The following is a 27,149-nucleotide window of genomic DNA, read 5'->3' on the forward strand; positions in this document are numbered from 1 at the left end:
TGTATTTCTTTCATCTCATCATCATATACTTTCATGTGGAATGACACTCAGTGTCCAGTTCTTGCCTCATATAACGGTCACCAAAGTCCGTGGGCAATGATATGCTCTGGTGAGAACTGAGCACATCTTGTTCCTCTTGTCTTGAGGAGTAACAGTGCTTATGGAGTTTTACACTGTTGTTCTTTCTTCATTACGGTCCAGTCTTTAGAGGAGTCTCATCACCTTAACAGTGGATAACACTGGGGAGATACCCTCTTCCTTAGTGTTTTTTTGATGTGTTTATCAAATTTTGAATATATTTGTGTAAACTCACCAAAATTTACAAGCTTGCTAATGGAGCAGAACCCCACAGAGGCAACGTTGGTCAGGCCCTTCCATTCTTCACATGACTGAAGCAGAGGAAGAGTAGAATTAATGCAGCTTCAAATAAAAAAATATTTGTAAAAGTTATTCTGGTTTTTAAAGTTGCAAAGGGAATGCAGAATGTTTTAAGTTTTGAAGCCATTTTATCTGCAGTTCTTAAAATAACACAGAAGAGGATAAAACCTCAGGTAGTAGATATTTCTCACAGTGCAATGTTGTAGGATAGACAGCTGAGAACAGTAAACAAACCAATGTATTTGCTACGTATAATCTAGAAAATCCTCTTTGCCTTCTGTTTATGCAGACTGATGGTTGTCTACCTGACTTACTGTCTTTAGCATGTCTTTGACTTTTTTCACTACTAAGTATAGTCTTACAGTATTCACCAAATACCTATTAAACTTGAGTACTTTCTTTGATTGCATTTTCTTTACTTTTTCTTACTATTTCAAGGAGAATTCATGACATCTTGACAATCTCAGTTTATCATGGCTATTAACTTTAGCACAAATCATCTACTTGGTATCAAGGATGGGAGAGTGCTTTTAATCTGTCGTTCATTTTTTTTCTGCAAAGAGGAGAAGCTGTATTACGCTTAGTTTTCTTTTTCTATTGCAGTGTAGTTTGCAGAACTTTAAAATGTCTCTTCTCCCAAGTAACAAGTGATAGGACAAGAAGAAACGGCCTCAAGTTGTGCCAGGCTTAGATTGGATATTAGGAAAACTTTCTTCACGGAAAGAGTTATTGAACATTGGAACAGGCTGCCCAGGGAAGTAGTAGAATTGCCATTCCTGAAGGTATTTAAAAGACGGGTAGACGTGGTGCTTAGGGACATGGTTTAGTGGTGGACTTGGCAGTGTTAGGTTGATGGTTGGACTCGATGATCTTAAAGGTAAATTCCAACCTAGACAATTCTATGATTCGACTCCCTGCTGCTGCATTTGTGTATATCCAGTGCTTTAAGCATGAAAAGAGCAATGGCAAATGGGGATGGAAGATGCTTTTACAGAAGTGTGCGCAGGTTCTTCAAAATTGCACTGTTCAGTTTTCTTCAAGTTACATTTAAATCTGAAGCACATCACTGACTCTTGGGGTAGCTTAGGAAAAATCTTGGAAGTGTGAACTAACTCCGAACATATACAATTATATGTGCAAGTGTTTGCAAAGTACTTTTGAAATAGGAGCCCAGTTGAGCGCAGGTCCACTTATCAAAATGGCTGTTTACTGAGATGCCAGTGGTATACTCTGGTGGAAGTGGTGAAACAGCTTAGAACATTTATCATAATGTTGAAAGCGTTTATGAAAAATGAAAAGGATGTCTTGAGTGGGGGAGCTGCTGCTCTCTAAAATGTTTGTGTTTGTGAAGAAGGGGCCCAAACAAAATTCCTCAGAGGACTGAATGGAAGTTGATGAAGGAGAACTAATCTGAGGAAGCTCAGTACAGCTCTTATTTTATGTGATTATTGAAAGAGGAAGCCTATTTTTGGTGCTTTGACTTGGGTGAGCACAGAAGAGAGCTATTTTCCAGTTCCTCATGTGGACTTTACTTTTGGCGTGACTACTCAGTTTTATGTAAAAGTAAAAACTCTATGTATGGCTCTAATTAGCATCACAGCCTGACAGCTCTTGGCAAAATAAAGTTTTCAAAATAGTTAAGTGCTTTTGTGTTTCATTCAGGTGACATAGATTTGGGTTTATGATATAAAACACACTGAGCTTTTAAATCCTCTCAGCTGCATAGATGCAAACTCCACTAATCCCAAAGAAAAATGTGGTCTGCTATTCATTAAATGAAGATGAGATTCCTTTTTTAGTAAGCACATAAGCAGATGTCTAAATTTAGGAACATGTGCAGTTAGAGTCAGTGGAATATTCTGAGTCTTTTTATCTCCTTTCCTGCACTGGAACTCAGTGTGCTCTGCTTTGAGAGGTCTCTGACCCTAAGCCTTCCTCTGGAATCTGGTTTATTCTATTGCCTTTGCAGAATGCTCTTTATACGTAGATTTTATTGACTGTACGTCTGTACCCTTCGAGCTTGCTTTGCAAACCTTTCCATGCTTGCTGAGGAATGCTAGTGCCTAATATATTCAACTATTTATTCAACTGCGATGACAGGATGATGTAAAGAACAAGTATTTTTATTATTTTAGTAACTGTGCTGGGAGGAATTGGTTGGGTGTTAGTGGGGGAGAGGAGACTGGAGGCGGCTGGAAGTCAGCCTGGAATGGCCACTTCTTTCTCTGCCTCCCTGTCCACTCAGTCCTGGAAGTCCAGCTGGAGGGTCCATGGGCTTGCTACTGCTTCTCCTCCTCCTTTTCAAAATCCACTATTCTCCTCCTCCTTTCTCTCAGAGAACTTCTGCTTGCCCTTTTGGCTTGCTGGGAGAGGAGGGGAGAGGAAAGGGCCAGGACAGGGTCGGGTCAGGAAGCTAGAGGAAAGTCTTGGGCAGGAGCAATAATTGCAGTAACCTGTCACCACGCAATGGGCCCTCCGTGGAGAAGGTCACCCCCTTCCTTTTGAATAGGTGAAGTAGGTGGTCTGCCACCACAGGCAGCTGTCCACTCTGTTTATGATTTAAGCTGTCCTTAAACCGTGGTAATTAAATAAAACAAAAAAACCCAACAAAGTTATTTGTTAATCATGTGAACTTCATGTATGTTAGTTCTAAATGCAAAATAAGCTGGATTTTAAAACAACCTTTACACTTGTTAACCATTCTACCAGTAATAATGAAATTCCCTGTTGGTAAAATGCAGTTCTTTTGGTGGAACAGAAGTTCCACAATGTGAAAGAAAGGAGCTAAGCAAGTTGGGAAAACGTGAAATGGCATTCAGTGCCGGTTGCAGGAGCACTTTTGGCATGTAGAGCTTCTGTTGCGTTGGAATTTGCCCAGGGCATTACATGACCAGCGTCAGCTCCTCAACAAAGAATAAAAGAAGGTACAGATTTTAATGGCCACAGGAGTGAAAGTTCTACATAATATAGTAGGCCTCAACATTGATCATTTCACCTGGAAGAAATAGTTGTGTATATTAAATGTGAAGTATCTACATAATCTGAATGTCACCTTTGAAATGAGATTTTTACAGCGCTTTATGTTCAATACTTACTCATCCTACAGTGCTCCATGATGACATTTCCACTCTTTTCTGTGACAGCGGTGATTGCAGAGGAGTAGAGATGCAAAACCTCTGCCTCAGTACTGTATGAGAGATCCTATTCCATCTGGTGACAAAAGTGGTGTGCATTTTGAGCAAAAACCTTTACAGCTTTAACCCAATGACCATTTTAGTCACTGGTCTTACCCAAGAATATTTGCTTAATCCTATCTGACTCCAGTTAAAACTGAGGTAAATGTGTGAACTAAAAAAAAAAACAAAACCCAAACCAAAGTTCCACAATAATTCACTTGTTTTACATCCATTTACAAATAAAAAATGCTTGTAAATGCAGTAGTGTAACTGCATAATACTAGCCCTTCCATAAGCTATCTCCTGTGTTTCCACTTATTTATTGCATGGTAATAAGGAAGTGAGGAAAGTAATTTTTAGAAATTCAGCTTTGTTACTGGACATCAGGTAGAAGCAGTCTCTATTTCTGGCACCTCTGTTTCCTGGATGCAAACTGGTCTCTCATCTGTGAATTTCTGTTGTCTTCCATTCTTGCCTGGAAAAAATAGGCAGTGTAACCAAATTAGCTACTGAGATACTGTTAGGCAAGCATGAGGTTGTACGCGTGGAAGTTGTTTGTTCAAGTCCTCCTGCGGGCGCCAAAGTCAATGGAACTTCCTCTGTGTGAAGTTACTGAACATTTGGCTGTTCTGTAAAATTAGGATCTAATTTGTACATTCTTTTCTTTTTGTTTGTACAGTGCTCCCTATAATGAAATTTGATGGGGATTTTTCAAAATATTATCACAAATAACTAAAAAGTGGCCATTATGTGTGATAGCATGCTGTCTTTTTGGTCCAAGTCAGGAAATGTGTTAGGCCAGTGCCATAACTCTCTCAAAACAGCTGACACCAGAGATGATGAGCTTAAACTGGTTTAGCACTTTAGTTGACAATCTGATCTAATCAGCATTGCAGGGGAGTTTATTCCTGCTAACCAGAACCATGACTATCATGATGCTTATCTGAAAAATTAGATTGGTAATTGTGCCCATCTCATTCCTCTGTTTTGATTACGGGTACCACTATCAGTTCATGACGGTTGCACTGCAGTTTGTAATGTTGAGATCTATGTGTCACAGACTAAAATAAGGTCACCAAATTAATTTTAAGGCATTTTTGGCAGTTTATTGTTGTATCATTAGACTGTTATTCCAAAAATTGTTGCATGTTTGCCCACAGGTTGAGTTTGTTAGTGCTTTAAGTACAAAATTTTTTGAAATGAGAAAAATAATTCTGCAGTTTAAAATGTATTTCTTGTAATGAACCAACAGTAGTCCTTTAAGCAAGAGTCAATAAACAATTATTCTGACCTCCCTTTATCTTGAAGGCCTTTAGTTAAGCACTTCTGTGTTACTTTAAATGGATCGATGCTTTTATAAAATCTGGTTTCCGAGTATGAGGCATGCAGAGAAGTATTGCTTTTGACAATCTTAAAAATGTATTTTAGAAAGTCTGAAGATTTGGAACTTGGTACTCCTTAATCTTCAATATCCTTACAGTGTATTTTTTGAAAATCAGCATGTTACCCATTTGAGAAGACAAAATATTAGTGTCAAAGGATACAGAAAGCCTTCAAAGTGCAGTATTGGTACCTGTCGAGTGCTCTGTGTCTTCATCTGGTCAATATTATCAGAGGAAATTATTTGTACTTGGAAATAAGTATTTCCTTTTATAATCTCTTTCCAGTAAGTTAAAAGTTTTTACCCTAGTTTCAGGTTATCCAGGCTTGTAGTAACTTTATGTTAACTTTGTCAGAATGGTGCAGGGACCTATGTAACCTGATTTATATCCATGGCACAGTTATGGCTAGAGGGGAATTTAAATTTAATAGGCTAGTAGTGAGAAGGTATCTGGTAGAAACAACAATGGCCAGGATTTATAGCGTATTCAGATCAGAATGGGCTAGTTCTAGTGTGTACAGGAGAAATAGAGAGCCCTTACCAAGACCTTGTTCCTATACAGTGTTGTTTATAGTTTAGCATTTGCTTGATGACATAATAATTTTATTTTTCTCCTATATGTTTTCTTACCCTTAGGAAATAACAACTGTAATAGAATTTGCTGGTTAATTAGCAGTTTATAAGTTTGCTACTGACAGTTCTGAGAGCTCTTTGACAAGTTCTTAAGAAGCCTTAAAACCTTCAGAATTCTCTCAGAAGACAAATTTTCGTTTCTTACACTGCCCTCTAGCGCTGAGCACGTTTTGAGAGTCATCTTCAAACATCTTCATTCAGTGTAAAGTAGCGTTTGTGCAATAACTTTTTAGGAACTGTTAGGATATCGAAGTCTGCCAAGGCAGGAAACATCTAACTTCTTTACATGAACACCTGTCCTTTTTGGGTGAACTTACTCACATATATATTATATAGAACACGCAGAGTTGTGTACAAATGGGACAAACATCCATTTGTCAAAACCCGAAAGCTGCCTGTGTTTGCAGCCTGACATCTGCACCAATCAACAATCACATAAAATGTTCAAGACACATAGCCCAGGTAAGTAGAAGGTCTTGCAGGATTCTGTACCAGTGACCTGCAGCCTTCTGGCACCAGTGGCTTCTCCTCTGTCTCTTCCTTGGAAGAAGCATCGGGATCTCTTACATTTGCAAGTGCCTTTATGCTGAGCAAAGTGAAGCAGAGTCTTAGGTGACTCTTTAGCAGAAGTGAGCTGCCTTCTGACATGTTCAGGAGTTGGATTGTCACTGCAACGATTCCCATTCTGTTGCTGCTCTACCTGCATTACTTGAAAACCAAACTTGCCATACCCAGGCTGTCCATTTGCTGTGTAAGATCTTGAATTGCTGTCACTGGGTTTCAGTAAGTACATGTTAGCATCCCTTTTTCAGTCTCTTGCAATATATTAACGCATTCCATTATTTCAGATCTGAGAAGACTTGATAGTATGAACTTCTTAATTTGAATTCAAAGATCTCATGGATCTTTCTATCACCAAACATCTAATATACCTTGATGTTTCTGGTAAGTCCCTTAAAGGAAATGACAAATCAGTATGTTATTGAGAATGTGTGGCACGATTAACTTAATCCCTTTATGAGCATGTATTTGATAAGTGAATAGCTCCCCACCGTCTTGTCTAGTGAACAGTTAATGGGAAAATCTAGGTAATGTGAATACAGGGGAGGATGCTGTGGAGACATGTGGCACCCATGGTCTGGGGAGAGTTCAGGCTCTTTGTGTAGTATTCCTGTGCGCTGGTGTCAGTGGGGCTCAGGGGGACACCCAGCCGGGTCTGTCCCAGGCTTCCTGAGGGCACAGGGTTCCAGGGTGGCCTATTTGGCCAAAGATGAAAGAGAAAAAAACCTCAAAGTACTTTGGTGTGGGCAGGAATCTGGGTAAAGATTCCAAACTCCTCTCTCTGGCTCTTAGTTTATATCTACTTGTGTCATTCATATAGGGAAAATACAGTCTGCTGTTTATGTCTCTAGAACTTGCGAGTGACTTCAGGGAGAGAAAGAACTTCTGCTAAGCAGCAGACCCAGACTGAATTTCCACCTTAATACACCCAATAAGCATGGGATTTTTTATCAGAAAAAAATCAAGTTTTTCCACGAGATTTTGGGTTTTTTTAGAAGCAAATTAAAATACATGTTACCAGCACTCTAGTAGCTTACCATTATGTATGTGTATTGACTACACTAAAATGCGATAGTGGTAACATATCAATAATAATAAGTTCTGTTTCAAGTTCTCAAAAACGTAAAAAATCTGTTGAGAGTTTTTGGCATTTCCTTCTATGTGTTGTCATGTACAGTTTAATCTTTAAAGTTTCTTACTGATTGTGTACTATTTGTGGTATTATCATGGCTTCTTGACAGTTAGCTCTTCAGGAAAGGATCACCTTTTTCTTTGGCTTCTTTTTTTCCCATTCCCTGTCTGTCTGGTCTGTCCAGTGTTGACACTAACTACAGAATGTACTGGACTATGCATATACTGGATATTGAGTTCAGTTGTGGTTGCGTGTTTTGTTTGTAGTTTGGATTACTTTTTTTTTTTTTTTTTAAGATTAGGACTTCACTGCTCTTCATGCTCTGTACAGACAGACTCTGACAGGCTCTGTCACTCTCTTTGGGGAACCCTGGCAACTTCAGTATGACTTACTGAGCTGTAAGTAAACAGTGGAAGCAGAATTTAACCCGTTTAGATATTTCATTTTTTCTTAGGTACAGTTCCATTGAAGTCAGTTCTTTGGGAACAAAACTAGACTATGACAAGGGGAATTAATTTAACTTGAATATTCAAAACAGTGAAATTCACTTTTCAGCACAAAACAATATTAATGTTGACAACTTGTCAGCAGTACTGTGATTTTTTGAGGGGTGAAAGAACACATAAAATAACATTTCTGAGAGAAGCTCTGTTGCTGTTACTGTAACTTTAGATTTTTTTCTTCTGAGTAAACTTTTCTCTGTGGCTGATGCAGTGTTGCATCTTGGTGAGCTGCTTCTGCTGTTGCTTGTCTGAGTTTAATCATGCTGTACAAACAGGAGGTAATGTTTTCATTTCAGAAGTTCATTCATCTGGTAGGGGATTTATAGCAGTGTCCTGCATGGGGTCAGCCTTCCAAGAAAGGGCTTGTCAGACTGTAATTATTAAGGATGCTAATAACGTGTTTGCACTAGTTACAATAGACTTTGAAAGTTGGATCTTCCTCTGTGTATCTTTCTATGTGACGAAATTTAGGTAAAGTTTTCACACTTTTAAGAACTATATCAAGGCTCTACGACCCAATGCAAGTCTGGGATTTTTACCTGTCACATAGAATAGCCTCTGGCGAGAGGGTATAGAGGGTATAGATTGGCTAACAGATGAAGGGCACATGTAGAGGAAAAGGATGAAAGGATCCTTCCTTCCACAGAAAGATGAAATGCTATTACCTGCAGGAAGTTGAATTTTTTGAGTGTTGGGAGCCAGAGTCTGAGGCCGTTAGGCCTGTGAAAAACTTGGTACTTTAACTCCTGAAACAATTCCCGAAGTAGCATCAGAGACAATCCTAACACATAAAGTTGCTGTGAGCTTCTCAAGATTGTCTCAAGAATGTGAAGGCTGCTGAGGCTGTGTGAGAAAGTCAGTTCCTTCAGTTTCTTCAAACTATGGTACTCTTTCATAAAAGCATTTATGAGTTTATCCTGACTTCCCAAAAATCTGGCTGCTGAACATCAAAGAGAGCTGAGGTTTATTTTGTCGTTAATGATAGTCCACTTAGATTCACATCATGAGTCCACCTTTTAAGGTAAGACATGGTTACTGCATTTCCTCTTTAATCCTTCCTTTTTAGGCTGGTAAATCAAGGTGTCAAGCACTGGAGAACTCGGAGCACGTGATCAAAGCCTTTCTGTATTCACCCTGGCATCATTTCTAACATGTTTTTCTTTTGTGAGTGACCTGTTGCACCTGAGCATGTGTAGTTTTTTCTCAGTTATCGATGCCTTCTGCATAGCTGACATAGGGGTGTTTTTGCAGATAAGGTATTTTTGCTGACTTACTGTCTATCCCTTCTTGTTACTGGCACTCACTGAAATCAGCATATAAGTTTACACTGCAAATTTTGTAAAGCACTTCTGATACCACGGAAGGCATTTTCACAACGGTAAAGCTTCGATATGAAACACTGCTGCTTTTGCGAGTAGACCTGCAGTTAAATGAGGGGTAGAACCAAAACAAATCTTATGGACTGGTAACAACAAACACCAGGACTGAATCTGTCCCTGCAAGTGTTTTTGCAACCCTTTTCTGGGTTTGACCCTTTTTCTTAATTGTAAGCCTGTTCATGGTAACCTTTTCTTAGGAAGAAAAGTTCACATCTGAATGAAGCTGAAAAAAACATGAGTATTTCTTAATGAGCTTGAAAGGTTTTTATGGAGATAGAGGTAATGATGTCAGTGTGCTTTTCTGTTGAAGCTGGCTATTTTGTTAGTTCCATCATTCTCAGCAGGGTTGGCCTGAAGGGAGTCTCTTTTTTGAGCTATGCAATATGCACGTAAGTGACGTTTTTTTACAAAATTTGCTAGTTCATCATGCAGAGCCATATTTATTTAGTTACCATAGTGTAACTATGTTACTAGGATTTCCCAGTTGTCATTAGGGATGGGCCTTTCTGTTGGCATTTTCTGTTGCATATTTTGATCCGGGTTCTTTACATCAAGGCTTTGTGGTACAATTGGTAGAAATGGCTCTTAATAGCTGGGGGGGCTGTTCTTGTATGATGAAACGTCAAGGAGAGAAAGGCATGAGAAATAATGAAAAATATTACAACAGAGCAAATTTAGCATCAGTCATAAACTGGAGAAAAGTTATGCAATGTACAGCTTAGGAAAATAAATCAGAAAAAATAAAAGAGATAAAAGTCTATTATTAGCAGCAGTTGACGGTCCAAGCAACATGGAGGAGGATAAAGTACGTGCAGTCTACTGACTTGTAAAGTACTGAACTCTTACTGATCAAGGTTGTCTTTATGTCCTCTTCTGTAAACCAAGTAGTTAACTGCAGAAACATATGGAAGAGAGGACCACTGATTTATTTTCAGTCTTAAAGGCTTCTATAGATGGATCATGATACAATATAGCCACAGTGCCAATTATAGATTTAAATGCTAAATTGCTTTAAAAACTATTCCTTATAGATGCTTTAGCATCATTGTGCCTTAGGTACCACTGAAATTAGATTGAACATGGCATATTCCTTTACCCATTTAATCTGCTAAATGCCAGCTGTAAATTGTATTATATGAGTTCATGAACTTACTAGTTAAAGCCATTGGAAACTTGAAGCATCAACTGATGTTCTCATGATCTTTTTAAAATCTTGATAAAGAAGTATAAATGGGCAGGATCAGCATGTGCATGGCAGATATGGAAGAAATAGGTTGATGCAACATAAGATTATACTGGTCACAAAACTGAAGAAAGGTCAGTGCTAAACCTTTGCATAGCCAATGCATCAGTGCTGTTAGAGGTCCCGTTCTTGGTTCTGAAACAGAGCGATGCATTTGTTGGGTAGAAAAATGAGTAAATAATTACATTATGCAAATGGTAATTAAATAATTATATTTTGCCAAGATGCTTGAAGACTACTACAATTACAGTTGGACACAATAGTCTTCATTTCCTTCTTTGCATAATTGAAGAATACTGTTGTAAATTAAGTGGTTGTCCTGTACTACCCTGGAAATAATTGCGTTTTCATGGTGGGCAGAACAATTTCTGTGCCATCATTAGCTGTTATCAAACGATGCTATATATACACTTGGTCGTAATCAAGAAAATCCTTTCCTAAATTCCTTTCTGTCTGATCAGGTTTTTTTATCATATTGTTCTTTGAGTACCAGTGGTATGAGTTGCCTTATGAAAAATGGCAGAGACAGATCTGTATTTGAGGAAAACTAACAAAGTAAGCAGAGGTTATAAATAGATAACAAATGAAGGAAGGGAAAGGAAGGAAAGGGATGCACTGGTACACCACAGCAGTACCCACAGATCAGCAAAAGGAAATGCGTAACTTCTGATGGGATAGCGTCTGTCTTTTCTTCTTACATCTCACACATTGCTTGTCTGCAGTTTCTTACTGATAATAAGGGATAAATGTTTTGTTGTCTGTTTATTTGCTGCTTGGTTGTACACCCTCTGAAGAAAGCAAGTATTTAATTTGTTACCAATTAACACAAACATTTCATCACTAACTTGGGTATTAGCAAACAAAGGCAACATGGAGCACCTCCTACTCTCCTGACCTTACTCTTCTCTCATTTCCTTGTTTCCGCTGTTTTTCCCTTTGCTGCTCCCTTTCATGCTTGTTCCTTCATCCTTGTCATTTTCTGCCCTTTGTTAAATATTTTTTCACAGAAGTGGCCAGCAGTGAGTCCGTTGGGGAAGTGGCTATGTCTGGCTCAGGGCAGCACCTGACCTTCTCAAACAGAGACCGCTCCTGCAGCCCCTCTGCAACATCAACCTTGCTGTTTGTGCCCAATACGCTAGAAAAGGCTATTGAAGCCAGCGTGCACGTGTTTCGTTACAAGGGCATTGTTAATGCAAGTTAATTCATGCTTCCATTACTAATAAAAATACCTTTTATTAGGAGGAGAGAATTGATTTCATGTCATGTACAATCTCGATTTCAGTGGTGTCTTCTGATTTGGTGTCTCTGACTTATTCTATATGATGAACAATAGAGAGAGGAGAGTGAATTTCCATCTTGGAGCCTGCAGTCAGTGGGATCAGATGAAGCAATAGATTTTATATTAATATTAATTGCAGAACTAGTAAACATGGTCCAGAAAGTATGAGTTAAAGACACACAGATGCTTATGGAAAACAGACTGTGAGTTTTTTTGACTCAGGTAAGCAGTATGTGACCAACCCTGTGCTGATGCTATGACCAGCCAGGTGTCTGGAAGGAGACCTCCTCACCCCAGGTGTACATCCAGCTGACGTCTGTGTGAGTTATCTCTGGTACCAATTGATTTAATGGCAAACTGTCAGTTAATACCAGGCACCTGTCTGTGTACAGTGCTGCTCTTTGCTCATTGTGAAAAGTTAATGTAGGTAAGACCCTACGTTAACATTTGCAGCAATGTGCTGTGGGCGGTAAGCTTTCTCCCCACAGGAAAAATGGAACTGATCTTTCCTTTTTAGTAATACCTGAGCAGATAAATGTGCCTACCTTAGTATTGCTTTAGGCAGTACTAATTACTGGTTCACCTTTGAGCCTTGGCTTCCCATGATCGTTCTGTAATTGTAGAAGCAAGTGGTAAGAAGAACTAGCTGTGAGACTTCATGCCAAGATCTGTTTTCAGAGACTAAGGCATCAAATACACTTGTTGACTAGTCGAAAGGCAGCTGATGGTCTAAAAATAAGTGGTTTTATTTCTTGTGAGAAATAAAGTCGCTTGTGTGAATAAAGTTGCTTCCCCCAAGGGTTTTCAGCCAAATAAAGGCAAGAAAGACTTTGTCATCAGAGATGTGTGCTTAATTCCATTGATTGGAATTTTAATTGAAAATTCTTGCTAATGCTTTTTTCCTGTAGAACAACATATTGAAATAACATGTTTGCTCAGTATACAAAAAATGGCTGTGTTTGTCAAGTGGTTTATTAGAGCTTGTAAACTAAATTCACATATATCCATTGCTGGAAAATCTTAGTCTTGCAGATACGACCTAGATTACTGAGTGTTCTTTTCAGCCAGAAAACAGCAAGAGGTTCATAGATCACTTTAGGAAATACTCTTGCCAACAAAATCATTAGGTAAGATTCAATAGATACCTGCGTGGGTGGGATTCTGTGAAGGCAGTTGTTTCTGGGGTGGCTCTTCATCCATGAGAAATTATCCTTGGAACTGCCCACAGTTACAAATATACATGCATGCGTTATTCTTCATGTGAGTCTTTTTTTATTCAGGTGTCTTCATCCATTGTTGTGCTATTTGCATGTGAGTGGATCCTACAGTCTTCTGCCATGAGTGTAATAATAAATATAAAAGTTAAAACCTTCAGGGAGAGTATGCTCGATTTGGAGAAATACAGATTAATGTAACACACAACAGGTTGAACAAATATTTGTGTAGTTTTCTTGACTAGCATGAATGTATGTGTTCTTGAAAAGTGCCAAGCAACATTAATTTCTACTGTCCAGGATTGGGAACGTACCTGATCTAAATACCTCTTACAATGTGAAGACAGTTAGTGAGATTCTTTGTGTAAATTCAGGTTGGTTTTGTGGAGATCACATAGTTGTCAAATAACAGAGATACCTGTGACTTTCCCCCTTGCTGTGATTTTTGGATGGGTATTTAAAGACTATTCTGCCTTTCTCAAGTTAGGACCTTCTGAAATGATCTGAATTTATCAAGCTTTGTTAATTTCCATTGCAGGGTTGTATGTAAACTCCCAAGCTTCACTCTATCGCATTTGTCTGTGTGGTAGCAGGGTTTGGCATGTCTTTCATCTTTGAAGACCTGGAGCCCATTCCAGGATTCAGGCTGGGAGGCAGTACTTTGACAAAGAAAGAAACTTTAAATATTTACAGAGGTTGGAATGTAATGCAGGGAAGTAAGTGTCATTAGTTTCCTGTCAGCATTGTCGGGGGGAAAAAGGAAAACATCTTCAACAGATCAAACAACTTAATATTCTCAATTTATGTTTTTGCATTTTGGGTTCTTTTTAGTAAGAGATCAAAAAATGTGCTTTGTGCCGTTCTTTGGGAGTCACAATTCTGGTGGTATATACTACTAGTACATAAACTGCTCGCTGTAGGTGTTTCCATGCAGCTAGCTTAAGCCAGCTGTCAGGCCTGTAGGTGACGGTGTGGGTACTGCGGAGGACTTTGGACACAGTTGAAGTTTCTGCCTATTGGACCTATTTGACGACTTTCCAAAGATTCACTTTTATTTTCTTAAGTCTCTGTGTGACCAAACAGTTATGGTTTGCGAGTACAGCTCTTCAGAAATAGGAGTTATTATTTAGTTGATTAGTTGTTAATGGCTAGGGAGACCGTTTGTAAATGATTCCGACTTCCAGAAAATGAAGACTTTTTTTTCTTTGTGAGTCACTAGTTTATGATAACAAGTTGGTAGCGTACTGTATATCATAAAGTCTTTACAGAGAGAGGGGGATCTCTGGGTTAGATTGTGTGGTCACCTGAGTAAAGACCGAAGGGCTGGTTGGAGAGGTGAGATAGTGCTGTTAGAGACCTTACTAGTCACCCTGAACAGACTTCTTGAGCAACTAAATATTGAGAACAGGTGCTGTGATTTCATTGTACTGGAACTCTTCTTATATTAAGTTCTAGGTATGTAATTTCCCATCTTCTCTATTTGTTACAGCAGCCAGAGATGTGGCCTCGTGAAACAAAAGCATTTCATAATGACACAAGTATTACAAAGTGACAATCCCAGTAGCATCGTTGCACACACCTAAATATGGACTACAAATTCAAATAGGCTGGATTGGTAAACTTGACCATAAAATTATTGCGTGACTGAAAGTGGTTTGCTATTTCAACATGGGTGCCAAGTACAGTGAATTTTTCACTCTGTTGAATCTGTAGTTTCAAAGAACTTATTTTACACACAGACTTCAGCAGCCATTTTGTGTGTTCTGTACAGACTCTCTTGTCTTCCTTTGTTTTTGTTTTTCCCCTTCAAAACTTTAATCTTTTTCTGGCAAGATAATTCAGTCTGAAATGAAATAATTCATCTTTGTATATAAAAACAAAATAACATTCTTGTTATTGTCCGATAAGAATACTTTTGAAATTTAATTCATTTAGATTTATCGGTCCCAGCCCTCAGTGTGATTGTGATGAAAAATAGTTGTTTTTAACTGTATTTTGAATATTAAATTTTGAGCCTTGGGTGATAATAGTTACACTGTCGTGAGAGGTGAAGGGCATGTTATGCAAGGACTTACAGGCTGCTGTAAGCCGGCAGCATGTGATGTTCTGTGTGGTGTTCTCCCTAAAGTTATGCTTTTTAAAGTAACCTACCCTTGAGCTTGTTGGAATGAAAGTCTGAAATTGTTTCTTTTTGTGTTTTGTCTTTTGTAGAAGCTCCACCAAAACTGGAAGAAAATCCTGCTGAAGCGTTCACTGACTCATCTCTCTTTGCTCACTGGGGCCAGGATCTCAGTCCTGAAAACAGACGTATTGCACTCAAACAGTTCCAGTATTATGGCTACAACGCTTACCTGAGCGACCGCTTGCCACTGGACCGGCCCCTGCCTGACCTTAGGCCTAATGGGTAAGTACTGTAGTTCAACCTACCGTTGTAGGTCCTGAGTTGTAGAGTCTGTTAGCTCCTTTTCACCTGGAAGTCGTGTTGTGTGATCATGTAGAAGGTAGTTTACATACGATGGCCAGAATGAGTAATTTCTATGAAATATGTGAAGGATGGAAGTTTCAAATGTCTCCTGAAAGACCAGAGTGTCCAAATTAAGTGCTATTAAAATCCCACTAAGTATCCATTTAAAAAGTTCCCCAGGATCCTTTGGAACCTTAATCTCACCTACAATTTACATCACATAGCTAAAAGAATAACCTTTTCATGTTAAATTTCAGTTTTATCAGACGGTCTGACTAAGATAGGAATAAAATAAGAACTGCACTTTTTGAAAGCCCGGAACTGTCTGGTAAAGATCAGTAAGCAGGTGAGACTGTTGAGCTCTAGTGGCGAAATACCCAATTTAGTCAAGCAGTGTGTACCAGCTGAAAGCCTGTGGAGCCTCCTTTACTGGGCTGTTCTCTGCTGGGAAGCATGCATGTCAGGCAGGGTAAATACATCCGCTGTTATTCCATAGTGGCTTGGTGAGATGGATGGGTCCAAGGGAGTGAACAACCTTCCTTTTAGTGCATTTGAGGCCTGTTCTGGTAGGACCATTTGCAGAGACAGTTAATGCTCCACATTTTTCAGCCTTGGTGATACATCTGATCCTTTGAACAAACAGCAGCTCTGGGGATGGGGAAGTGGGTGAATGGAAAACTGTTTTTTTTGCAGCTCACTAAAAAAAATAAATCTTTAAACATCATGGGTACTTACTGAATTGAACCAGTAACCGAGATGTGAAAGGCTTCTTAGTTCCTTGCCAATTCGAAAAGGAATCCAGATGTGATCTTATTCGCTTACTTTAACCAAATGTTTTAATCACTAAAGCAGTAAGCAGTACATTTTACCCTGTATTAAGTTGTCCGATATTAATGAAACTATATGAACATAATTCCAAGCAACACTTCAGCAATTTTAAATACATTTATGCTATATATATATATAATAATATCATTATATATCAGAGTTTAGAAATATTTATATTGTGGATTTGGTGAAATGATGACTTTAAGGAAATCAAGGTCCATACAATTATATGTGTATTTTGGTTAAATCGGTTTAGCACTGTCAGTAGGGACAATCTTTTTTTAAATTTTAAATTAATTCAGAGGGAAAATTAATCTTCTGTAACTAACGAGACATCAATGACAGAAATGTGTCTGTTCTTATATCTCTTTTGAAATGAGTCTCCTGAATGATTTCAATCTAAATTTTTTATAGCTATGGGTTTTAAAAATTAAAAAGACAGAGAAAATAAATGTTACTGTAGTTGAAAGAAATAAATTAGTGTTGGGATTTTAAAAGGAACTCCAGTTAGAAATGAATCATGATCCTAATTTTTGTGAAATGTTTGATCCTTGGTTAACTATCTGCCAGAAACATGTTAGACATTACAATATGTTTATGGATGCATGCATACAAAATACTGGCTTAGTAATGGTAGCTCAGAAAGATCCCCCCCTTCCTTATCATGGTTCAGGAGCAAGTAGGTAATCCGACACTGAAATGTAGTAAATTCTGATACTGAGGGAAATGAAGAGTGTTGCCAGATAGTATCTTCACTGTCTGCTGTGTATATGGCACCCTGTGGAGTACAGAGGTACAGGGCATTCTGAAAATCAAGTTGCTGAATTCCGACTCCTGATATACAAATTCTCATTTGTGTGAGAGTACACACACGACTTGTGGAAAAAAACCCTACCCTGCAAGAGTATGTTTTCCACTATAATAATCAATTTTTAGGATTTGTAGCACCTATTTTTAAAGCCAATTGCATTAGTCACTTCCAGAGTCTATATAGATGTATTTAAATTATCCATGGGCAGATACTAGGCTAAAGCAGCATAGTATGAAAGCCAAGGACAGCTTGGTCTGAAGACCGCACGCAGCAAGTGGCATGGAGACCGAGTTAATCAACTTTGCTGGACCTTAGTCAGTTGTGGTATTCCTGTTCTGACTAGAAATGCGTGAAAGCACAGATATGACAGAGGTACCACAACAGCTCTGAACGGTGTTAGCCTAGGTCTAGTCAAGCTCATTAACCTGCATTCAGCAGCGGTTCTGCAAGAGTCAGCATGACGTTGGAATCCCAGCAAAGGCTTGTGGGCAAGTAGCTAAAGGAATGGTGTTCATATAGATATGTCTGGGCTCAGTTGTGGTCTGTCATCTGTATTCATAACGTATCATATGAAACATAGTAAGTTGGAAAGACAACAGAAATATACGTATAGCTGAAGTCTAATATAATTCATATATGGTTGGCTGCAGCTGAGACCAGGAGAATTAAGTGATCTGCCAGGAGCGTGTGATGTTAGTAGCCCCTTTTATATCATACTGATATGACTCAGCCTTGACCTTCTTTCTGCCCGCAATGCTCTGAGAATTTACGTCAAAATAACTTAGCAGAGGAGCTCAGCGTTTCTTTGCAAGGTTCTGCAGTGAGAAAGGCCACTCCACGTATATAATAACCCCGTATTATAGCAGAGGATTTTCTAGGGTTGATATTGTCAACCTTTAACGCTATGAGAAAACCAGAGGACGATTAGAGATTGCTGAGCCACAGCACATGTGGAGGAGAGGGCAAATATTTGGCCTTGCACAATCCTTCAATGTGGGTGGCATGCAGAGGTGAGAGACCACATTTAGTAGTTAGGGCAGTGCACTCTGCCCAAGCACTTCAACTCTTCTCTGGAACAAAATGGCCATCAGTCAGATGGAAACATACAGCAGATTGCAGCTGGGTCAGGCTGTGGCAATTGTCACGCCTTGCAATGGGACCTTCTCATGTTTAGGTACTGCAGAGTGGTTTGTAACCCTCTGTGCAGCCATGAGCCTCATGTCCTGTGATAAAACGTCCAGAATTTGATTACTTTTCACTGTGAATATTTGTGCTAGCACAGTGGAGTCCCCAGCACAGTCCAAATTAATCTGTTATAATACAGATTATAGTAAATAACTCCCCTGGATAAGACAGCCTCTTGAAGTAATTGTCACATCCCGAAGTAGGCTCTGTTTTTGCAGCACTTAGTACAAGCAGTATTGTGGAGTACAGCCTATACTGTCTTTCCCGAGGCCTCCATTTATTTTCTACTGCTGAAATGGGGTGCTCTGCTCTTTACCACCTTTATGTGCATCTGTTAGCCCATAACCTATCTACATCACAGACTAACAAATAGCTACTGGCTCTAATGAGCCTGGAAGTATTGCGGAAGGTAATGTTGCCCTTACTGTGTGCAGGAACAGGATAATACTTCTGTGTTAGTTATAATTCTGTTGTGCTCATTACTTTAAGTAGGGCAGGCGGTACCCACAAAGCTTGTCATGAGTGAAATGTTGAACAAGCTCACACAGAAAGACATTATTAAAACTTAGGTTGTTTAGGGTTCCCAAAGCTGTGTACCAAATCTCCTTTTGCGTGGAAGCACTTAGGATTCTACTTGGTTGGCTTGTAAATTTTTTGTTGCCTGATCCAGTGTGCTAAATCACATGTGGGAAAGAGAGATAACATTCTTCTTTGCTTATGTGATGAGAGAATGAGGGGTAGTGGAAAAAGAGGTGTGCAGCAGGATCCCAGCAGAGGCATTATTCTGCAGAGTTTTGCTCCTGTGTAGCCTGTATGATATGAAGGACGTGACCAGCAGGCATAAAGCAACTTTTTCAGTCAGTGTAACTGCAGTCAGCCAAACTTCTTTTGCATTGATAAAAACAGTATTTGTATGAAGAAGCAAAGGCAGGAAGGGTGGAGTGAGAGAAGCAGCATTTAAAGCTCAGATGTATTTTCTTCTATGGATATTACTAAATAGTATGGTATAACATTAGGCTTGTAGCAGGTTTGCCCTTTTCCTAGCTGAGTCAGTGCTGTTTGGCGTCTAGGCAAGTGCAGAGGAGATGTCCTGTTTCCTGTGCAGAAAAAGGCTTTGGCCATTTTGTAAGTATTTCTTGTTTCAAGCAGTTTACCAGTCCCAAACTGTATTACTTTGAGGCTTAATTCGGCAAGGGACAGTGGTGGAAGTCTTGAAGAGCAGCAGAATTAGGTTTGTGATAAAGTGGGCACAAACAGAGCAGGCAGGATATCCACTGAATCCAAATATAACTACAAGGAAGAAAAAGTAAGCATTTGCTGGTTGAAGAGAGTGATCTGTTTTAAGACAAAAGCTGTTTATGTGTATACATCTGTCCAAAACGTCCATCAGTGTTATGGTGGTATGTGCAGTATGTCAGACTTCTATAAACCTGTAGGTTTTCTTGTATTGAAACTGATGTAAGAAAAACATGTGATCTCAAATTGTGAGGTCGGGGCTGGGCATTTGCACGTGAGCATTGCTTCTCCCCAAAAGCCAGCTCCTACAGGCTTGCATTCCATAGGTATTTACTTCCAGATGTGTCTGTTGAACAGTTCTGTTTTGCTGGGCTTATGTTAGTTACGGATGTGGCTCCATGTTGATTTCTGACTGAGTTCTTTTGTTTCTACTCATGGAAGATAGCATAAATATTGCATGGTGTATCTGATGTTTCAGAGGAATCCTTTAAAAGAGCACAAAAGCCTGATGTTTTATCTATTGTATTGTTTTGGACAGAAGTCCTCAAATTACCAACTTATTCTGCATTCGTGTTAAATACCTAGTGTTTAATTCTGTCATATTTCGTGCTCTCTTTTACTCATCTCCCTACCTTTGATTCTTCTTTTTCTTATCTCACTTGTGCCTGCCTTCAAACGGACTCATAGCAGTGGTGTGTACTGCCTGAGTGGCCACCCTCTGTGATTCTGATCTGTGCTTCAGTTTGCCCTGCTGAACCCATCTCCTCAAATGGCTGCTCTAGAAGTATTTAATACCACTAGCAGTGTTCTCAAATCAGCTGCAGTCCAAGATGCTATAGTAACCTAAGCTAATAACGATGTACAGTTGTTGGGTTTGATCTTCCCTATTGTCTCCTTTAACTGAAAGATGATGTGAAGCGGTAATCTGCACGTGATCGCTCAGTCTCTTATTAATGTGTCATAACATGTGGATGTTCTTTCATTTGGCATAGATTTACACTAAAGCATACTCAGAATAATCCATGGCATAGTACCATGAGGGGCTAACAATTTTTGGCCAAATACCTATACAGAATTCTTCTCATGTTCATCCAAAAAAGAGTTTTATTGAGATCATAACTCCCAGTTTACTGCTCTTATTGCTTTATTCAGAGAAAGATCTTGGGTTTAAGTACCAAGAAAAAAATGGACCTATAGCTTTTATTAAAAGGAGTGGGAAATCAATCTGTTACAATTAAATCTATGCTGTGAGATTCTTAGGAGACCAAGAACTAATCACTCTTGTGTTACAACCTTGCAACTTATCTGCATATGTATCGAGTTCCCAGCTTGTTATCTAATCTTTCCTTATGACAAATTTTTGGTTTGTTTTTAGGGATTGGTGCCACGAGGAAAAAAAAAGTTAGCCATGGTTGCTTATAGTTATATGGTAACTCTGTATTTAAATTCCTCACACAATTGTATGCCTGGCTTTGCTCTCTTGTAATAGAAGATGGTGACCGCAAACAAAGATTTCTAGATTTGCAGCAGAATTACTGTCTCACTGACTGTAGTTCTGTAATAATAGATTGTAATCCCCAGAGATCAAGAAAAAAACCCTTTTTATGTTGTTCAATGCTAGCCTTGTTAGCATAATTTGGTTAAGACTAAAAATACTGATAATAGCGAAAGGAAGAATGAAAAATGATCACAAAATGAAATTATAAACATAGATAGTTGAACTGGAGTTCTTACAAGACTCAGTTTCTTTGCAAGAGTTTTAGTGCTATTTATTTTATTTATGCCAGAATGGAATTTTTTTTCCTCCCATACATCTTGACTTTCCGTTTGCCATTTTGGCTGATGACAAAATGTCACCAGATCTTGAAGAAAGTACAATTCTATTTCTGCTTGTGCCTCTGAGAAATTCTTATTCTGTTGGAACTAAAGCTCCCTCCCACATATGTTCCTGAAACAATACCTTAACCCCAAATGTTTTAGTAATATGCTTTATTGCATCCTGTGTTTTTAACAAAATGTGGAACAGATGACATAATTTAGTGATTAAAACAAAAAATGTGTTCTGTTGCCATTGTTAGCTGCGATACCCACGTAAGTCTTGCTGAAAGGGTCTAAAAAATTGCAGAAAATAATTCTTTTTTATAACTTGTATACATATTTGTAGAAGGTCTCAGAGATAAGTTATTAATACAGCAAATCATTCTTGCTCTGTTGTTCCTACTGCATAGTTATGCTAAACTAATTGTAATGTGATTGGCTAAATTGTCTTTTCACAATGCATATATGCGAGAGGAATATAATTTTCTTGTGGACAAATATTTGAAAGAAGATTCATAATGTATGCTGTCCTCCATTTACCAGAGTTGTGCTTGAAATAGAATACCAGGAGTTTCTCTAAATTTCCGTAACCATGACAACTGTTACTTTGGTGTTATTAGCCCAATGTAATTTAGTGGAGTAGGTTGCTAGAGGTAATTTTTTAGCTACATTGGGATGATACTCGTTATTGTAATTCTAAATAATATTTAGAATTTATATTTAAAAATCACTCAGTCATAATACTGAAATATGCTTTATACTTCGTGGATTTGTCTTTTTTGGAAGAGCCTCACTTTGCGGAGGGGCGGTTTGGGGGTCTTGTCCGAGGCCCCCAGATGAGTCCAAAGCAGAGCTGTCATTGAAACTTGTATGTTGCCAGTTGCCACGCAACCGTTCGATTCTTAGCGCTTAATGGATCTAAGATTTTAAGCCATACAATTTCCTCCCTTTTCCCCCCTTGAGCATATGTTTTATACACATATTACATGCACTCTTTCTCATAGCTATTTCTTGTTCATTCCGAGAATTATGGAATTTTACTCCTCATAAAACCTGGCATAAAGAGGAAGACAGACATACTTGTGGAACTGCACAAGTGCTCTGCATTCTGTGCATGATCTGAGGTGTATGGATTTAATTCTGATCTGTTTAAATAAATCTTTATTGTCATCATCTGATATGAAAAACAATGTAGGCAGGAAAATGCATTTTCTTAAAAAAATCTCTACACATTGAAAAATTAGTGAATTCAAGCTGGAAGTAAAGATGATAAATGAGTCTGAATGGAAAAAAGAAAAAAATAATTCAATTTAGGAACGTACCCTCATCGAAAAAGAATCCGTTTGAAAAGACTAAAGAAATTAGACATAATGGGAGCCTAGTTCTGTTCGCTTGTCTCAAACGTAGTTATCTTTTAATGTATGGTAGAGCAAAAATGACAACGTCAAATGACTTTCACAGCATTTAACACCTTGCTCTTGTCCTGCACAAGGTGCGAGACAATGGAAAATCTTGTCCAGTGTAATGTCATTTGAAAGGATTTAAGCGAATGCAGGTAGGAAAAACAATACAAACAATTTCCTTTAAATGAATGGAAGACATGAGAAACAGAAATTTTGTTTGAATGTTTCAATTTATGCGTGGATTTGTGGTAGGGCAGCAGTATTTTGGGGGCTGGTTTTGTCATCTGGAACATTTTTGTAATATAGTTTGTCACTAATTTCTTACAAAAGTGCATTTTACCTATATCTCAACCTTAGCTTAATTGACATGGGACAAAAAGCCCAGTTTTTAAGGAAGCAACTTTTTTTAACTAATTCCAGTGTATTTTCATTGCCATTTAAAATATTTTCCAAAATCCCTGTGTTGCTCTTTATCTGATAGGTGACATATCTTACCATTTTTCCTAGAGTTTCGTTTTTATCATCTGTGTGCATTGGTATGGCTGAGCATAAGAAATACTACTATGCCTAAGCTAGACAGCTAAAAGATAGATTGGCTGTAGCATTGTTTGCTGGACCGTTTTATATCTCTATGCATAGTGGCTACAAGTGAATCACTAAAAGGTTCTTTACAGACTAATACTGAAAATTATTTCAGTATATTTAAGCCTGTTAACAAGTTCATAGTCTGTTTGAAGCCAAATTTTCTAAATTTGGATGAAATTTCAGTTATTACATCAAACAGAAATGTGCTAGCTTTATAAAGGTGTACAGGAGACTGGAATTTTGTCAGTAATTTCTCATTATGTCCATGCAAATTTGTACATCTAACCTGCGTATAAGAGACGACATCTACAAAGTAATAGTATCCAGATTGCATATGGAGTTTTTGTTGTCAGTGCAGAATGGCATGCACGTGCACAGACACCGTGTGCCATGAATAGGTCTGTTCTTTAAGGAGCTGGATCCGTAATGGTCTTAGTAACTTTTGGAAAACTGCGAGGGTTCGTATTACAAAACTGTAGTGTGATCATAAGTACAGAGGCCTCCCAGACACTTTGAGCTTGAAATACACACCTTGAAAATCCTATTTTCAGATGCCACTTTACCTTCATGGCACCTAGAAATTCACATTCGCCAAAGATTCACCTCAGATTTGACAGTGCTGAGCCCAAGTCAGTTTGTGCCTGCTTCACCTACTCAGTCATCTAGGCAATGTTTCTAAGCAGTGCTTTAAGTGATTGTTCACCACAGAAGATGACCTTTCTTTAGTGAATGATTTCAGAGGCTAAAATACTCACTCTAGGGTACAGGAGGCAGGTATGGAGAATTGTCTTTTCTCCGGAAGAAGATTTGAAAACTTAGGTGCGTATATCAAGTTGGGACTGTTTAGCCTAGAGAAGAGGAAGCTCAGGGAGGACGTCGCCAATGTATATAAATATCTGAAGGGTGGTTGCAAAGATGATGCAGCCAGGCTCTTTTCGTTGGTGCTCAGTGATAGGACCAGAAGCAATGGGCACGGACTGAAACACTTTTTTACTGTGACGGTGACTGAGCACTAGCACAGATTGCCCGGAAAGGTTGTAGAGTGTCCATCTTTGGAGATCCCCAAAAGCTGTCTGGATAAGGTCCTGGGCAGCTGGCTCTAGGTGACCGTGCTTGAGCAGGGGGCTGGACAGGATGACCTCCAGATGGCCGTTCCAACCTCAACCATTCTGTGATTCTGTATTGTTTCCCAATAAAGTGCTCTGACACTTGATTTGCAGGCTTTGTGAAGGTGCCTTTATTCCTTCAGCCAAAGCAACACTTCTTAAATGAAAACAATAAATATTAGCTTGCAAAAGAAAGAAAAAAGTGATCACAGGTTACTGTGGCATTATAATCTAGAAGATTGGACATAGCCATAAAGAGTGAAGTCCGGTGTTTAAAATGCATGAACATCCATTGGAACAGGTACTGCAAAGCAGGTCCTTCTTCCAAGAAATTTGTCCTTAACAGGAGGCTAGAGAGACTTACTTGGTATCACTCCAACTTAGTGTACGTTTAATTGCTCCACAGGAAGTGGAATGCCTCTGAAGAGGGGGAGTGAAAATAATCACACCAAGTTGGCAAGTAGTTAGCTCTCTGGGGAGATCAGAGAAGATTGAACTTGTGCTCCTTCTGTCATGGTTGAAGGTTTTAACTCCTGAACTACTGGTTAAAAGAGAAAACCAGTGCTGCCTTGCACTAGTTGTCTTTGGGAAGAAAAGGCAGCTCCCTCTGCTTCTCGTAGTGTTTTATTTTGAATAAAAAACACTCAGGTCCTTATCTCTAGGAAAGTACGTATGGCTCTGATTAATGCAGGGGGCCCACAGTAGTTCGTGGAGAAAGCTCCTCTCCTGTCTTGTATCTGTGCTTCTGAGCAGCTATGTACTTTACAGGTTACATATCACTTTGCTGAAAGATACAATGTTTAGATTTTTATTTAGATTTCCTATGTGAATCTATTGATGAGTCCTTCTTAGAAATTCTTCATTACCAGCAAAACTCCCTGAAACCAGTAAGAATCATGACTGCACCTGATTTAATGGCCAAATGTAAGCATTTATGAGAATCTGATTTTTAAAGAGTAGTGAAATTTTGTTAAAAATCATCTATAATGAATTGCTATTCACTTTAAAGAAAAAAACAACGGGGAGGGAGGGGCAGCAATTGATTATAAATGGCACAATGACACTTCCACAAGCTGTTATGTTTGATCTGCTGTCCAGTGGTACTCAAAAAAAAAAAAAAAAGTAACATGCTTTCAGCTCTCCTGAAAGCTTCAAAGAAAGCTTTTCAGTCTGATGCTTGAAGCTGAAAACTCTCTTACTACTGAAAATAGGGAACTGACACACTACTACAAATATAAACTGTTTTTGGAAAGTAAGCGTTGATTTGTTATGCTGCCAAAATATCAAGCTAGGAGTGGAAATTGGTAAATCCAAACACCATGTTAATTGTTTCTCCCTTGTATTGATGCCATGGAACAAAAAGCTATGGATCTCTGTAAGCAGGTTTCTTGTTTCTGAAAGATGAACCATCTTATTAAAAAATACAGTGTACACATTTTAAGACTAAAACTGTTGTTACTTTTTCAAGGCTGTTATCTGTTTTACATGTCTGTGTAATTCTGTCACGTGGTAACAGAGAGAAAAGTACCTAAAATATTAAATAATGTCTTTAATGTATTTCCATCAATTTCAAACTAATGACTGAATTGAGAAAATTGGTTGACCAGCTGAATATTACGTGTATCTCAGTGTTTTTAGATGTCATGTGTCCTGCATACTGACTCTTTTCAGAAGCTTTAAAAACATACATAAAAATTCATTGTCTTTATTCAGCTTCATTTTTATGCAATATCCAGCATGTGAAGGGGAATGCTTTTGCAATACTTCTCTTTATTTCTTGACTATACAGATTAAAATACAAAGGAAAAAAAAATGCTATGCTTTCCCTTTGAACTAAAGAACAAATTTCATTAAGGAGTCACATTCAAGCATGATTTAAAAATTCTGAATCCATCCATGCTTTCTGTATGCTAAACATCAGCTGTTAGTAATGCTTTCAACAGCTTTAAGGAGTTCCTGGATGTAGTGACTCTAGGCATCTTGAGAGGAGATAACCACTTCAGTGTTGTCAGGAGGCAGAGAAGAGTATTAGCACTGATGATTTCTATGTACAGAGCCTATCTAGAAAAGGTGCCTGGGTCAGCCTGTGGCCTAATTTCATCCTAGTAAGTAGTTTCAGATCTGAGAAAAAGGTGGAGTTAACTGTTGTTCAGAAACATCGCATTAAAATACTAAAATTTTCGGAGAAAAAGAAATACTTTTACTTTATTAACTTGTGGCTTTATTTAAAAAAGCAAATATTTTGCTGACAGTTTTAAAGATAGAAATTGGTAAAAGGGCTTTCTATTCTTCATAAAATTACAAAATGTGAATCCTTTTTTAAATGAAGGAGAGAAAAAACAGTAAAACATTAAGGAACTTTGAAGTTGTGGGAGGCACTTCCATACTGCTGTATGCATAAGCAAATTGTAATGCGCCTAAAATATGTATATTTTTAAAAACCACAGGAAAATCTATCAGGTTACAAAAGTATTCCTCATTCTGATTAAACATCTTGACTGAGCTTTCAGGTAAGTTTTCCATCCTTTTACTTGTTTTTCTGGCTACACTGTCTCTTAGCTTTTGTAGCAGGATGTTCTTTGGAGCTGGATCTTTTACTGTGTTGTTACTGAGTTGAGAAAGAAGCCCCTGATTTGGACTGAGATAGGTGGTAGATTCTGTAGCAAAAATCATTAATGTGGCTATTAAGAAGATGCTTTCTGAAGCAAGGGGTTAACTCTGTTTATTCCTGTCTGCACTGTCCAGAAAGACATTGTGGACAGGTGCTGTTGGAAGCTGCATTTAAACAAGAGTTTACATTTGGTGTGCAAACTATTTTTCAGTGATTTGGGCCT

General features: G+C 38.5%; 1 protein-coding gene across 2 annotated transcripts in view; it reads left to right on the forward strand.

The window, feature by feature from the left end:
• The window catches only part of GALNT18 (polypeptide N-acetylgalactosaminyltransferase 18), a gene marked incomplete at its 5' end in the record, with an annotated part of 240,618 nt that overhangs the window by 103,116 nt on the left and 110,353 nt on the right, over positions 1-27,149 (forward strand). For both annotated transcript variants that reach the window (XM_082484792.1, XM_082484791.1), the window contains one exon: positions 15,091-15,283. In XM_082484792.1, the coding sequence (XP_082340918.1) occupies positions 15,091-15,283 (193 nt within the window). The remainder of the gene's footprint in view (positions 1-15,090; positions 15,284-27,149) is intronic.

Source organism: Vanellus vanellus (genome assembly GCF_965231255.1).
Source record: "Vanellus vanellus genome assembly, chromosome: 6".
NCBI classification, from domain to species: domain Eukaryota; kingdom Metazoa; phylum Chordata; class Aves; order Charadriiformes; family Charadriidae; genus Vanellus; species Vanellus vanellus.